This window comes from Colias croceus, chromosome 24 (assembly GCF_905220415.1).
Source record: "Colias croceus chromosome 24, ilColCroc2.1".
Classification (NCBI taxonomy): Eukaryota; Metazoa; Arthropoda; class Insecta; order Lepidoptera; family Pieridae; genus Colias; species Colias croceus.
Window position 1 is genome coordinate 3,621,029 of NC_059560.1, and position 17,813 is coordinate 3,638,841.

At 32.6% G+C, this 17,813-nt stretch overlaps 1 protein-coding gene across 1 annotated transcript in view; it reads left to right on the forward strand.

Moving 5' to 3' along the window:
• The first annotated feature begins 558 nt into the window (after positions 1-558).
• The window catches only part of LOC123702932 (homeobox protein MSX-2-like), a 34,202-nt gene continuing 16,947 nt past the window's right edge, over positions 559-17,813 (forward strand). Inside the window, exon 1 of the mRNA XM_045650790.1 lies at positions 559-1,236. Within this exon, the coding sequence (XP_045506746.1) occupies positions 855-1,236 (382 nt within the window). The 5' untranslated portion in view covers positions 559-854. The remainder of the gene's footprint in view (positions 1,237-17,813) is intronic.

The following is a 17,813-nucleotide window of genomic DNA, read 5'->3' on the forward strand; positions in this document are numbered from 1 at the left end:
CTAACAAGCGTCGCTTGCTACTAAATTAATCTCCCAACTTGTTACATCGCTCCAATCTCAGTTCCCACCAGACAATAGACATTCGAACTAGCAACATCAACATTTGCACCTCGCCCGTGTCATAAACAAATCAAACATGGCCGGCCCGAGATATTAATGAGACAATGAGACATTAGCTCGCTACAAAATGCCTCCGTATTCGCGAATAATTAAATCGTAAAGTCCCCTCCACCGTCGGTAGTCGTCTATTTACTCCTTTTTCATTCAACACAATAGCAACTGCAATCTGACGTGTTCACTATTATCACGTCACTATTACTGTATCCACTCAACGCTGAACTACACCTTATTGTTATAAAATACGGTCGAATTTGTAACGGCAGCGTGAAATTTTATAAGGCGTATTCCACAGAGGCGATTAATTTGAGCGCGACGGTCTCCGCCTACTTAATATCGCGTTTACACACATGTTGAATTGTATCGTCGTCTCGTTCGCTCCGCGCCGCTTATTAAAATTCCTCGGTCGGTAGCTGCGTCTCTCTCGCGTGGGGAAAGGCGGGCCGCGGTCTCCCCAATACAGACGCGATTACACCGCCAGCCGCCACGCGAATCATTTCGCGGACTTCGCGGCTTTTGAACGTATTCGCGACACTGCGTCCTGCGCACCGAATCACTAATTGTGATCTGTGGACTGTGATTAATCACTGTGACTGTGATATTTCAATCGAGCCACCGCGGACAGTGATGTGATCGTAGCTTCGAACTGACGAACTTTGATTATTACGGCACATTCTAACACGTGAAAAATGTCAATGTCACGGCCGACGGGGAGGTGATCGGGAAATGTCAATGAAATGAAGACGTCGCTGGAATGCGAGCGGTCGGACTCCGCCGAGACGGGCGGGAGAGGCCGCATATCGTTCAGTGTGGACTCTCTGCTGGGGAGCAAGAGCAGTGCGCCGAGGGACACGCCGGAGCTGCAGAGCAATGACGCAGAGAGCGCGTTGGAGAGCGACGACAGCGACGTAGATATAGAGGATGTAGAGTCGAATGTTGGGGATGAGCGGGATGAAAGGGAGAGCACGAATGATGGGGAGGAGATGGAGAGTCGCGGTGTGGTGGTGCCGCAGCCGCTGCTGCCGCGGCTCTACCAAGGGCCCTCACCGCACGCTTGGCCGTTCGGTGCCTTCCCCTGGATGGCGCCCAACCCCATGTTCAGAGCTGGATCACCTAATAGTAAGAACATTTTGTATTTATATGTACCTGTCATGCACCTTCTATTACAGATAGGTACCTTAAAAATGGTAAAATCGAATATTTAATACCTACAAGTCTAATAAGAATGCCTGTAGAATTATAATGTAGAGTATTAGCCGTAACATAGAGTATAGTAAAAAAACGTTGCAATTTTGTGTTGCTATACAGTTTTGCACACTAATATTTTCTTCTCTTTGATTGTATCTACCGAATGATTAAATAGGTAGATACCTACATACATACTTACTTATTATTTCAACAATCATATTAATATTTTTTTGTTGGCTTTTAGATGAAAGTTGCATGAAGGAGGGTGCTTAATATTTTAAAGCTCAATTACCTACTCGTATAACAATATAATAAAGACTATTGCCATAATTTCAAGGAAAAATAACTCTACATTGTTTAATGAACGACGACAATACAATTTTAAATTATTATAATCCAAAACTGATTAAAGCTAATGGTATATGACAATAAACATATTTAAAAAGGTTATTTATATATTTATTGACGTATAAATTAATAAATTGCATTAAATACATAAGGTCACAAGCAGTTATTATCTGTACCTACCAACTTACAGACCTTTAACAATGACAACTGTTTAGCAATTAAAATATGTTAAATCATTATTCATTAAGGTCCTGAAAATGTGAACAAAATGAATTTTCACATGAGAAAACCAAATTAAGAATATTGATTGCTATTTGAGCAATTTTTTAGCTATTTCTTATTAATAAATATTTCTAGCCACTAGTGTAGTGGCTAAAAATCTGCAACCCTTTTTAACCGACTTCAAAAAAAAGGAGGAGGTTATCAATTCGGCCGGTATATTTTTTTTTTTTTTTTTTTTTTTTATGTATGTACACCGATTACTCCGAGGTTTCTGAACCGATTTACGTGATTCTTTTTTTGTTCGATGCGGGATGGTGTCGAATTGGTCGCATAAAAATTTTATTCGGCTAGGCCCAGTAGTTTTTATTTTATGAGCATTTTTGTCTGTACTCGATGACTTAATCTGGGGGCACGGTAGTGCCCCCGCCAAGACGAGCCAAGCGAACAAGCACGGGCACTACCTACCTTTTCTCGAAGCGCTTCGACGTTTTTTTGAACCCTCATAACTTGGGTTTGGATTATGCTAGATCAACAAAATTTTCGGGATATATTGTCAATAGCGGACTTATTGAACATATTAAGTTTTAATTACATTAGCTTTTATACTTCAGATTTTATTTATATCTAAAAAACGCTAATTTCGTCACTGACTCACTGATGATCATCAAAATTCTTAAGGTATTTCCTAATGTCCTAGAAAGCTGAAATTTTGTATGTAAGCTAGTAGTAGCACACAAACAACAAAAAAATTATAAAACTTGTAACTTTCATCCCCCAACCCCTTAAACTAGGGGATGGGAGTTTGTATGAGACCTGTAATTTTAAATTAAATTTTGATGACGCTAGAGGTCTAATCTAATAATCTAAAACTTGGTTCCCCTAGATATATATATGTATAGGTACTCCTTGTTAAAAAAAAATTAAAACTTTAATCGACATACTTATAAAATTTTGTTACAAACAACTTACAAAAAGAAATGAAATCCCACCAAAAACATTTTCATGTAAAATGTTGCCAAGACGAGCCCATATGACTCGCACTGTCAAAAAGTTATCAGATCTCATGTAGAGCGAAGCTTCTAACACTACACGCCCTAACTCTTCAAGGCCTAACTTCACAAACTCTACACCTTAGTCAAAATATGTGGCTTGGCCGTTCGTTACTACAAGAACTATTGTATAACACAAAAGTAATGCACAGTGAATTAATTTTTCACCTTACGCCGATGTGAATGTAGCGAAATGGCCAAGCCACATATTTTGACTAAGGTGTAGAGTTTGTGAAGTTAGACCTTGTAGAGTTAGGGCGTGTAGTGTTAGAAGCTTCGCTCTACATGAGATCTGATAACTTTTTGACAGTGCGAGTCATATGGGCTCGTCTTGGCAACATTTTACATGAAAATGTTTTTGGTGGGATTGGAATGTAGCAAGTAACTTTGATTCACTTCCCGGTAACCGATTGAGCTGAAATTTTGTATACGTATGTAAATTGGATAGCGATGAAACATTATCATGACATAGAGCTGATTTGATGATGGAATCGGAAGGTGGCCATAGGAACTCAGTAATATATTGACTCAACTTTATCGAGTTTGGGCTCGTTTGATTCGTGTTGAAAATTACACTAAAAAGTATTAAATAAAATTAACTGCGTTAAAAACAACCGACTACTAATATGTAGTAATTTATAATATCAAATCTTTTTTATTTTTTACTTTTCCGTTTTTGAAGTCGGTTGTTTTTAACGCAGTTAATTTTTTATTACAAGCTTCCGATAATTCATAAGACTATTTTTATCATAGAAACGAAAGAAATTATTATCATCAGAATTCAGAAGTCCAGTCGAATAGAACAGAATATACAAAACTATAGAGCGTTCCCATTTCCAATTTTCCAGGTTCATTTTCTATTAGCCCTTAATCTAGGGCCACTAAATAGTACACATTTTAATACCTCTTAACTATTTTATAGATTACATTTTAATTCTAATGATACGTAATAACTAATAACATGTTATATAAAACCAACATATTATTGTAATAATAAATGCGAAAGCTCTACAATATAGAGCTTTAAACTAGGTAGGTACTACTAAATTTAATTAAACTATATCATCATCATCATCAGCCCATATACGTTCCCACTGCTGGGACACGGGCCTCCTATGAGGGTACAGGCCATAATCCACCGCGCTGGCCAAGTGCGTGTTGGCGGATGACACATGTCGTCGAACTTTTTAATTCTTCGACATGTCGGTTTCCTCACGATGTTTTCCTTCACCGTTCGAGCAGTGGTGATGTTACAACATGCGCAGATAAATTGAAAAATCAATTTATTTCCTGCGCGCTCGCCTGGTCTCTAACCACGGACTTATCAATTCGAAGTCTAAGGTCTTACCACTGAGCCACCACTGCGCTAAACTAAATTAAACTATATACCTAATACTAAAAACTACAATGTAGGGTCTACATTGTAGTTTTTATGGTACCTATATCAATGTGCAATATTTGGTTATATTCAGTATTTGCATGCAAATTTTAGCATGTGTAGAATACCTACAGAACTACAGTATAGTAGTTAGTTAGATAATCGAAAATATGGATAAACTATACAACTACGTTCATAACAGCTTTTGTTTAAAAAAACAACCAATATGGAAAGAAAAATATGGAGACTACGAGTGGTCATGCAGTTGTTAAAAATTTGCCATATAGAAAAGAGTACCTATTTCTGCATGTGTGTCAAATGCACGGTAGTGTGTGTAGTATTTGTTTTGTATAGATTTATATTTTTTTTACATATATATGCTATTTTTTAATGCAGTCCTCTGTCTATACATAACATCTAAGCCAAATTTCATACAAATTGCATGCCGTCCGCGCAATTTCCGTAAAAAGGGTAGGTACAAAGGTTTTGCTTCACGTAGGTACCTGTAACTAATACCTACATTATAATAATCATTACCTACGTATCAAAACTATATTTTCAAATATTATAGACAAGGATTCCGCAGATACTATAATAAAGATAGGTACTTACCTAATTTCGAATCACAGACACAATTAATCATCCTTTCTCATTATAAGATGCTAGCTTCTAAATTATCCTCGTTTGTTTTTTATTTCCTATTTATATTATGTAGGTAAACTGTTTGTTATTAAGCTTTTTATAATTAATCTACCTATTCCTAGTTTACGCTACTGATATTATTCTTATTCGATTCAGATTAACCATTATTTAATATTTTTTACCGACTCTGTCTTAAAGAGTTCAAACTTATTTTGGTGCTGTCAGCTTCAGCACCCACATATTATAATTGTTATCCAAGAATATTAATTTTTTTAATTCATATTCCGCATTTAATTGCTCATACATTTTATTAACAAAAATGACAATTTAAATAATATAATTTAAACGCATCTTTTCACGAGTTTCATTATTAAAAACTCCATTGTTATCAAACAATAATATCCTAAAAACCAACATGAAACATAAATTCTTATTCCCAAATAAACAAAGAACGCCGTTGACCATAATTTGTATGCTAATTGTCGAATTAATATAAAATTATTTGTTTCAAACAAAGAACATTAAAAAGTTAAATTTCGACTGAAGGTTCGGAATTAATTATGAGTAAATGCTCGATGACTTTGGATTTTTGATAATATTTATTCAAAAGATGCATCTTTATGACCTTTACAGGAATTAACTACCGTTGCGCAAATGCTATAAAACGTCTCCATTTTTAATATTTTGAAGTAATTATCCAATATTGTCGAATCACGGTGTGGTAACTTATTTTCAATTCTTCAATAATTCCAAAAGTTTAATACATATAAAAGTTGTGACAAGAAAGACTCTTGAATTCAGAACATAAAACAATATACCTAGGTATTATAGTGTAATGTAATGTATATACGTACATGTATCTACCTTTTACAAAACCTTAGAAATAATTATTTATATCAGGCATTCTTTCATTTGTTTCCATGTGAGCGAAACTAAATAATGCCTCTATATAATCTCAATAGATATAAAGTTTGACAGATATTTCGAACTTTAATTTAAAAATTGCAGCCAGTCATTTGATTCTAAACATTTCTACTTATACATATTTGTAACATAATAATTACTGTCACTTACCTGCTTATTGCACACCTCGGAGAATTAGTGCTCTATTAAACATTTGTATATTTGTAACATAATAATTATTGTCACTTACCTGCTTATTGCACACCTCGGAGAATTAGTGCTCTATTAAACATTTGTATATTTGTAACATAATAATTATTGTCACTTACCTGCTTATTGCACACCTCGGAGAATTAGTGCTCTATTAAACATTTGTATATTTGTAACATAATAATTATTGTCACTTACCTGCTTATTGCACACCTCGGAGAATTAGTGCTCTATTAAACATTTGTATATTTGTAACATAATAATTATTGTCACTTACCTGCTTATTGCACACCTCGGAGAATAAGTGCTCTATTAAACATTTGTATATTTGTGACATAATAATTATTGTCACTTACCTGTTTATTGCACACCTCGGAGAATTAGTGCTCTATTAAACATTTGTATATTTGTGACATAATAATTATTGTCACTTACCTGTTTATTGCACACCACAGAGAATTAGTGCTCTATTTATTTTTGCCCGCGTCTTTCATATTCTGAAGGGATGAATTTACCAAAATTCTTAAATATTTTAATTATAAATAATTTTCAGCAAGCCTTTAATCCATCAATTGATATCACTATACTTATCTACTTAAAACAAAAAAATTGAAAATATGAGTCTCTACCTATGTAATATAAATTAAGCCGGATATTACAATAGGTACTTTACACTACTATCAATACTGATCTCGAGAACAGCTGAACCGATTTCGAACTTTTGATTGGTTTGAATTTCTTCACTTGATTTAGTAAACAATTGTTAAAAATGTATAAAACATAACAAAGAAAGCATGTCCAGGTAGAGCCGGGACGAAAGAATTTACACAAATATAGAAAAAAAACTAAAATACCTACTCGCTTTATGATTAAATGATTGCATTGTCACCGATCCTTGATGAGTGTACAAAGTTTGAATTAAATCCGTTTAAATTGGGTCAAAATCAAATCTAAAGGAGTCGATACATACATCGATATAGTACAATATACAAAAACACACACATAGGTAGGTACATACTACACACGTAAGGCCAAGGTGAATCAAAAGTTTAATGAAAATATCTGCACACATACTTGCTTTTGTATAGAGTATTAATTAGATTTTAATTCAGTCTAGTTAGTAACTACATAATAAATTGTTGTACTACAAATGTTATTCTAATGTTTGGAAAATTTTAACAACCCAAGGACTATTAGGTACATAGGTACCTACACAATATTGTAAATTCATTATATTAGAGTTTTGTTACATTTGATTGGAGGTGCTATAGTAGCAGTCTACCTGCATATGAAAACTATTTAAACAATTAATTTAAAAAAACACGCTTTAATAAGATAAATTCATTAAATTATTGTATTATTATTGATGCTTGATAAATGTAGTTCAAATCGACTTCAAAGGACGCGATTACATGCAAATATGACGGACAAAAGATGAATCTAATATTCTATATAAATAAAATATAAGCGTGTTAATAAGATGATGCCATTCTATGTTTTAATTACATTTTTTTTATATGTTTGTTTGTCTTTTTGACGTCGCAGCAGAGCGACTTTGTGGTAGATATGATTTTTGTGTCCGTAGGTAGGTCGAGCCTCTATACAGCCTCTCTCTTTACTCTCTAAACTCTACTAATAAAGGCTTTTTACCGCAGTAAAATGTCTTATTCCTATCATCAGGAATCACTCCGAATTAAATAGCTGTGCATAGGTACGGCTACGGGCTACTAAATAACAAAAATCTTTCAAGTACATTACGGAGTCAAGCAATACTTATATGTATAAGTATTGTCTTGTTTTAGTGGCATCAGAAATACAACATCTCTGAAAATTTCAACTGTTTATCTATCACACTTCATGAGTTACAACCTGGTGATAGACGGACGGACAGATGGACATACCGACAAACAGACATAGACATTGGGTAAGGAACTCTAAAAATTCAATACTTAAGGCTATTTGATTACAAACTCTACATTTTCAAGAAATGTTAATGTTAATAATTAACATGATATAACATTTTACGAATATGTCAACTTATTTAAAAAGTGACATTTTGTAAATGTTACATATTTATTTATAATAATAATAATTCCCAAACAATAACATAATAATTTATAAACCACATTAAATATATTCACGTTTTAACCAAATGCCAATTCGCATATTGTAATTTGGTTACACGTGCTGTTTGTTATACAGAGGTACATGTGACTTATAATGGTTATAAGTTATAACAATAGTAACATTTTGTTATTTCTTGAATTTGTGTCACATTTTAAATATATTTACATTAATTTTGCTTTAGGAAATTAATAGAATTTTCATGTATTCGATATTTTGGTCTTATTCAGAATTTAACTACCTACCTAATTATAAATAACTAGATTTCCGCCCGCGGCTTCACCCGCGTTTGCAAAGGAAAACCCGCATAGTTCCCGTTCCCGTGGGATTTCCGGGATAAAAACTATCCTATGTGTTAATCCAAGTTACCCTCTATATGTATGCTTAATTTCATTGTAATCGGTTCAGTAGTTTTTACGTAAAAGAGTAACAAACATCCATACATCCATAAATCCATACCTACAAACTTTCGCATTTATAATACTTATTAGTAGGATTCTTGTTGACTTGAGTTGAAAAATATCCAAAACATTATAGGTACCTATAATAATAATACTAGGTAACGTTGTAAAGTTAAAATTAAATGTTTGATTTTAAACGCGAAAGTGTTTGTTTGTTTGTCTATCTTTTACATGGAAACGAAGCTTTTTTATAATATGATATTTATGTCTGGATATAGTTAGGAGGCTAGATAGTGATTTGGGCTACTTTTTATGGCGTTGAAACGAACCTTTAATTTCCATGGGAATCTCCTTTGATTACGCGGACAAAGCCGCGGGCGAAAAGCTAGTATAAAGCATATAATATTCGTATAGGAAAAGTACAAATGGCAAAAATACATAATTTATCTTTTTTTTTTTTGTTAAAGTCACAAAAACAATTTAGGTTGGTATATAAATGCATATGCAAGGAAAAACATCGGTCATTCTAGACAAGGCCATAGAAGTATTGAAATTACTTACAAATTCAAGAGAAATTACAAAAACTCGTTAACAAGTTTAAAGGTTAATTTGGCTTTGTATGCTAATTTAAATTCGGCGAACCGGTACTTTATTTTAATTTGAAATGAAGGGATTCCAAGCTATAAATTTATATATTCCTATTCCACAGAAAATTCGATATTCTGAATATTATGTCCTGGTAGAATAAATCTATAATATAAAAATGAATCCCAAAATGTGTTGGTAAGCGCATATTAGAACAGCTGAACCGATTTCTTTAATTATTTTTTTATTATATTCCTTGAAGTACGAGGATGGTTCTTATGTAGAGAAAACGTGAATATGTACCATGGGCGAAGCCGGGGCGGACCGCTAGTACCTAATTAATAAAATTACTTAGGTGCTAATTACTATATTATGACCTCAAAGACGTTCTGACTTCGCGTAGAAACAACTCATTTTCAGAACATTGGTGACAATGCTTGTTTACTTTTACTCGTTACTTATATAGACAGTCAATATTAATTTTAATTTTAGTAAAATACCTCCTAATGTTGCTCGAATTTCGATTCTTACTTTTATAACCATTTTTATGAATTTTACTAACTCTATCTAATGAAAGGTTACATTCTAATTAGGTAATGGATATTCTCAAAAACTACTTAGACGTTAAAAATATCTGCAAAAGCAAAAAATATCTATCAAATCTTTTATAGTAGGTAGGTACTTATACCATAAAAGATTTTTACTTTGTATAGCATTAACATGCACCTACCTACATATAAATGACATACAATTTTATAGAATGGTAAAAATTCTATCTCGCCTATGATCGATGTTTTAAATATTCAATCGTGAAGTCACAAATATTCTATAAACGTTGTAAATCGTGATATAGAAGTGACGCTCGCGCTAGGACGAATCTTGAAGTAAGACGTGCACCTATTTTTTGTTGTTCAATAATCATGCTTTGTTTAAATCTCAGTCGATTAATTGTACGTCAAAAACATTTTAATTTTAACAACGCCGGAAACGCATAATTATACTAAAATTATTCTGAAAAAAACGTATAACTCGTAATGTTACGATAATGTTTTATAATAAACATGGCTGACTACTGGATATAAAATTGGGTTTGCATATTTTTTATCTGTACAAAATCACTGTCACAATTTTAATTGTTTCATGTTGGTTGAAAATTTAGCATTTCTCTATAGTTTTAGTATGTACATATTATATGTTTATTTGATTTATTAATGTTTCTTTATTTCAAAATTGTAAAAAAGTCGATGATCAGACACACTGACAATAATTGCTGCCTTGTCATTCAATATTTGTCACGTTTCGCAAATATTACTATAAAAAATAAATAATTCATACCCCATAAATTAATATGCCTTATTTCTGACTTCCTGCGACCCAATTAGCGATAATATTTTCTATTAGCAGACCAGTATAAAAGTTGGTATTTTAACTGTCACATTTTTTATTTCCCGCGCATTTCCTAGTATTTGTGTCAATCCGTTAATTATTGTGATAAACGATGATGTGTCAGCGCCACCTAGCGGAGAAATTAATGGCATTTGTCTAGACTGGGAGTATGACGACTTATTTATATGCATGTTTGGAGGTGAATGAACTACGACTTAGTGCCGCCATTTGTTAAAAATATAAGTTTGGCGGTTTTTTTTACGAAAAATCAGGTATCAGTGGAAATAATATTTTCTGACGTTTCTCTTGAAATAATTGATGTCTTGTTGTTTTTCAATTTATCGAAAAATTAAGGAATTTAGTTCTTTAAGAAATAAATAAATAATTTGAATCTGAATTACTCTCTAATTAGCTGAATGAACTCGTGTGTCGTGTATACGCCATTGTAATATTGTAACATAACTTTAGTGTGAACACAGGCTCCTGAAAAACAGTTTAACTATAGATAACTATATTAGGTATTTACTAGCTGTTGCCCGCAGCTTCGCTTGCGTGGAAAAGATAAATTTTCATGGTATAAGTTTTCATCCATTAAATAGGTTAACCCCTTTAGGGGATGAGTTTTCTAAAATCCTTTCTTAGGGAATAGGGGACGCCTACGTTATGACATCTACCTGCAGGCTGCATGCCAAATTTCGGCCCGATACGTCCAGTGGTTTGGGCTGTGCGTTGATAGATCACTATATCAGTCACCTTTGAGTTTTTTTATATATATATATAGATTTAAATCTAGTTAGCATGGTAAATATTAAAGAAAAAAATCAACATTTCGTTCAATAATTTTAAATCAACTAAGCATTACATTTACGGAACTCCAAATAACATTGTGTAAATGTATTTATCAAATTAATTAAAAGCCAGTAACATGTTCAGCATATTAATGAACGAACTAAACGATTCTGTCATAGTTTGATTGACATGCCATATAAGCATGCGACATCTGCATATGATTAGGCTGGTTGCAGAGCTTGACCGACCATCAGTGCGTACGTCAGTCGCGCTTGTCATATACAGTATGGAAATTCATAAAACCGTTCATAGCTAGACCGACCATACGCACGCGTATTGTCATGCGCATTAGTGTCATAGTCATACAATTGTTGATGCGTATCGTCAGGACCGACCGCGACGGTACGCACTGACGGTCGGTCAAGCTCTGCAACCAGCCTTAGTCTAATTATTATTAGACAACCTCGTAAACCATTTAATTTATTACATATGCTAATATTTGGAAGTATAAAAAATGTTGTTAATTACTCGATATCATTGATTCTGGTGACAGGTTTAAAGGCCACTATATCATTTGTAAAATAGACGGAATTTAATGCCGTTATTTATTCATTAATTTTCATATAGCAATACCTAGTTAGTAAAATTTTACGAGGACTGTAAAAAAGTCAATTGACAATATTTTAGGGAATTGTTTTTTTTTTCTATAAAATTTTTAGACAACTGTCTACTAAAATAGAAATTAAGGATTAAAACTTAAAGACATTTAAAGATTAATGTATTGATGTGCCTTATTCCATTTACAATTATTATATAACTTAACGAAATTGGCTATAATTCCATTCCATATCCATATTGATTTAGAGCGCCGGTTTAATGCTCTAAGATGGATCAATTTATACACTTTACAAAAACAGGGAAATGCAAATTTACAAACAGATAAACCTCTGCTAGTTATTTCCACTGAAAATTTTGGTTATTCGGTTCTATCTCTATCTCTTTTCCTCTCTAGTCAAAAATTTAATCATATTTTAATATCTCTATTACACGCCTAAAACATTTAAACACATCATATATTTAGTTAAATATAAATAAGTTCATAAATTAATGAACATGAATATTTTATTCTTCATTTTAAGCTAATTGAGTCACCCGTTGCGACTAATATAATCAATTTTGTTTAATTTAGAGGCTTTTGGAATTTATTGGACCTATTAAAACATTATTTATAAGCTCTTTGGCATATTTATTTTGGTATTTAAGACCTTAGTACTACCTACTAGATACTAATGTTGTAATATTCAAAAAACACTCTTTAAATATAAGGTTCACGTTACCTTCTCTAACGGTGCATTTACATCAAACGAGCGAATGCTCATTCTAACACCTCTATGTCAAATTATTCTAGTGTAAACAGGCGTAGTTTTTTTTTAATTCTTTCGTTGTTTTTTTTCGTTCTAAAATATTCTATGCAATGTTCTAATAATGAACAACACTGAATACGAGTTTTCGTTTACACTAAAAGATCACGAAAGAATGCTCTTACTCTGGCTCTAGCTCTATGTTTGTTTGATGTAAATGCACCGAAAGAATCTACAATTGTGCAGAATTTCTAAACTCAAGGTACCTGTATATTTGTTCGTCTTTCTCTGACAGTTCGTCAGCCAAATTTTATTTTAACAATATATAACATTTCATAACTTTTTTCTATTTTACGAGTAAAAATATATTTTATTACTAGCTTCCGCACACGACTTTGTACGTGCATCCTCGTTTTTCCCTGTTCCCGCAAGAATTTCGGGAAATCCTTTCTTAGCGGACGCCTACGTCCTAACATCAACCTGCATGCCAAATTTCAGCCCGATACGTCCAGTGGTTTGGGCTGTGCGTTGATAGATCACTATATCAGTCACCTTTGAGTTTTATATATTATATAGATTCTCTTTAATCTACTGGGAATCAAATAAAGGTTTTCTTCTTGAAATAATCAAATTAATTAAAAAAAATAGTGATTAATTATATGTAGGTACCTGTATATTGGAAAAATTATTAAGGTTATCAACTTTTTTTTTATTTCTATTTCGTTTCTTGTTTTCACCTGTTTAAAATACAAGTACAGAGTATATTTATCATGTTCATTCAATTAAAAGCCAATTAACCTCACATTTTTAATTAATAGCTGTTACGCTACAATATTTATAAGTTATAGATATAGCTACAAACTAGCTGTGCCCCGCGGTTTTGTCCGCATTGTTCCGCTCCTTTTGGTCTAAGCGTGATGATATAGCCTTTGCCCTATAGCAGTAACTAATCTGTGCCTTCCTCGATAATTGGACTATCTAACACTGAAAGAATTTTGCAAATCGAACCAGTAGTTCCAGAGATTAGCGCGTTCAAACAAATAAATAAACTCTTCAGTTTTATAACATTAGTATAGATATATTTTATGTTCCTAGGTAGGTACTTACTAGTAGATTAAAATAATCAATTTATAAACATTGACGCACAATTAATAGTTCGTCAAAATAACATATCTATTTAAATTATTATTAATTTATCATAGGTACATTAATGCCGAAGACTTTTCCATAAATTTCAATACACATTACAATATGTACCTACTATACCTACCTAGTAGCGAAACGTATGTATTTGTTTAATGTGTAGAACAATCAACCACAGGCAATAATAATATAAAAATGAATCGCAAAATGTGTTGGTAAGCGCACAACTCGGGAACGGCTGAAACGATTTCGTTACTTGTAGAAACATTTGAGCCATTTTCACAAACTGCTGATAATGTCACTGATAGTCATACCACTTAGCGGTATAATATTTTCATACATTATTTGTCATTTTATCTGACAGATACGTCATAACATGTCATATCCAGAATCTGGGAAACCTGTAGGCGTAGTCTCGACACTAATCGACATCGATATCGACCGAAATCGGTCGGTAACTAACGATTATCAGTAACCAATCAGTAACTATAGTATAGACCTAAAAAATTTAGTGTTCTTTTTCCAAGAAATTTAGCTTAGTTTTAGGGAATAGATAGTAAATTAAAATTAGTTATATTAATTTTCGCATTATTACAATTGCAATTGCATATAAAAAAAGCAAATTTTATGCACAAAAAAACATGGCAGTTAATTTAATTTTAATCAAATTCGATATTTTTTATATCAATCGATTAATTAATGTTCTATTAATTACATATTCATGGAATCCAAAATTCCATGTATGGCAATCTCTTTATTTACTTTTTTGACATTTGACATCAATCATCAATCATGAAAATAATATTTCTATCAAAATAAATATAAATTGTGTGTTTTCAAGAGGATAATTTTTAATTATGTTCTTAAAAGTCCTATAAATCTATTGGATAACAAATATCCTAAGAAAATATCAATCTGCGTTATGTTTTTATATAGTTAAAGCTATTAGTTTTAGTTTAGTAATATTTTGTTATTTGTGAAGTGCAATAAAATTCTAATCAAAAGACTCCAAAAGCTCTACAAGATAATTCTGCTCAATTCGAAGCCTTTTGAGAAATCTTAAAGACATCATAGAAACTGACGGAACTTAAGCTAAGGACGGAACGGATAATTTGTATCACTTGTATTTTTAGCTTGTATTATTATATTATGTGCATCATTGTATATTTTATTACAGTTAATAAGCAAAGGATGCAATGATTTAGCGGTTCACGGTTAATATTATTTATGTGTTAAATATAAATATTTATCTATAAATTTTATATTTTACATATGAACAAGTTACTAGAATTATTATGTTGGTGAGGGGTGATGGTTTTGAGCCAAATTTTCAACTACGCTATTATAAACTGTTAAATTAAAATTTTCTAATAAATTTTTTTCGTAATTGGATCGTTTTATTTTATTTGTATTCATCTGTATAATTTTATTATCCTAGAAGTTCAGAAAGAAATTTATCGAATTTTTAGGCTGAATAAATGCAGACAGCAGTAAACTATTCTAATATTTATTTAATACTAGTCGTCCGCCCCGGCTTCGCCCGTGGTACATTTTTCGCAATAAAAGGTAGCCTATGTCCTTTCTCGGGTATCAAAATATCTCCATAGCAAATTTCATGCAAATTGGTTCAGTAGAATAGGCGTGATTAAGTAACAGACAGACAGACAGAGTTATACTTTCGCATTTATAATATTAGTATGGATAAGTAATATGTACATATCATAAGATGCTTCTGAACATCTTCTTATAATATAAAAATGAATCGCAAAATGTGTTGGTAAGCGCATAACTCGAGAACGGCTGAACCGATTTCGATAATTCTTTTTTTATTATATTCCTTGAAGTACGAGGATGGTTCTTATGGAGAGAAAACGTAAACATGTACCACGGGCGAAGCCGGGGCGGACCGCTAGTTTTCAATAACATTTTGAAACCATCTTAAAAATAAAACATTATTTGTGTATTTTATTTTAATTGCAATAACATTAAATAAGAGAAAAAATTATTGCGTTTAATCATATAGCATCGGAAGTGTGAAATATCTTTTTTATTATAAAACTAGCTTCCGCCCGCGTTTCCGTCCGCGCGGAAAAATTAAGAAAAATTAAGATTTCTTTTTTCTACGTATTTTTCCGGGATAAAAAGTATCCTATTTTATGCCCAGGATAATAAGGTAAAAAGGATAATAATTATAACAAATTTCATCGAAATCGAACCGTTAGTTTTTATGTGATGCCTTCACATACAGACAGATAGACAGAAAGACAGACAAAAATTTTTTTTAATCACATATCTGGGTTTGGTATCGATCCAGTAACACCCCCTGCTATTTATTTTTTCAATATTTGCAATGTACAGAATTGACACTTCTACAGATTTATTATATGTATAGATTATAATAATCTATAATTTTTCCGATATTTTCAACCGTATCTACAAACCCACACAAACCGTAAGGCCCTTCTCCCATTACGATACGCACAGGCGATTCAAGTATCCTGCAAGTCTCGGAGACTAGTCGCCGCGGAGTAACTCACATTATCACATACATTTGTATGTAGGCTCGCACACTACGCTATCGGTATCCTACACGTCCGCGACTAGCATCGCACGACTCACCGTGTTGGTCGCTTTTGCGTCACGTCTCCCGCGTATCTCTTCGGTAGAAAAATAAAAATTTCTAATCATCATAAGTTGTAGTTCTCGTGCGGCTACAAATCTCTACAATTTATTTTTATTTCAATATATGGATGAATCCAGTACTTCTTACTCTTATGTTGCCGTCTTCTATTTCTATAAAAAAGAAAAACTGCAAGAGCTTCTTCGTCACTGGAATCACTGATTGCTCGACATAACGACCTAACTGTTGTTACAATAAATAAATGATTATTATTATTTGTTTCTTTTCTTTTATTTCTCCTTTTTCAGGGGTTTGTTTGCTAGGGGCGCGGGCTATTTAGCCAAGAGACCCTAGGTAACTTACGGTTCGATTTAAATATCGGTTACAGTAGTTTCGCTGTCACTAAGAAATTTTCGCACAATACGGCAGGTATTTAATATAGCTGCCTTTTGCATTGTAATGTATGTATTTTTTGGTAGATCTAGAAGTTTCAGGCTATGGTGTAAATTAGTTGGGATAACTCCCGTACATGACAAAACTATTGGAATAATGTAAACAGTCCTAAGGTTCCATATTCGGAGGATTTCTTCTTTTAGTTCGGTGTATTTGTGAAGCTTTTCGCTAATTGATTTTTGTATGTTGTGTGTGTTGGGTACGGTGACGTCAATGAGATAAGCAGTTTTTATAATACGGGTTTTGGTTTATAATTGTAATATGGTATAAGCTTTCCTTTATTAAAATTATATTTTACAGCTAACTTTTGATGAAGATAATGAGCTACCTGGTTGTGTCGATGTGTGTAATCATTTTGTGCTAAACTAGAGCATGCTCCCGTAATGTGCTGTATGGTTTCGGGCTGTCTCTGGCATTTGCGGCATCTATCTGTTGGTATATTTTCTTTTAGTATGTATTTTTTGTAATATTATTATATAACGTCCGCCCACAAAAACGAGGCACAATAATGATGAATTTAGTCATTTTTCAGTTGCATAATATGCGATCATCGGGTAGCGAGCAAATATCTTACTAGTATTCTACTCGAGTATCGTACCTATTCTAGAAGTATCGTAAATCGTAATGGGAGAAGGGCTTTAGTTATCGAGATTGTCGAGATCAAAACGTCGGTATCATAACGATTGACAATGTCAAAGAATAATTTGTTTTGACAACATTCGAATGTGTTGCAAAGAAATGATTTTCCAAATCCATGAAATCTATATTTTATTTATTGTTCATATATTTACGGAATTGAAATAATAATGTTATTAATTTAGATAAAAATGCATTACTACAAGGCTATTATTATATAAATATTTTGACGCATAACGGAAAGTTTTGTGAAGAATA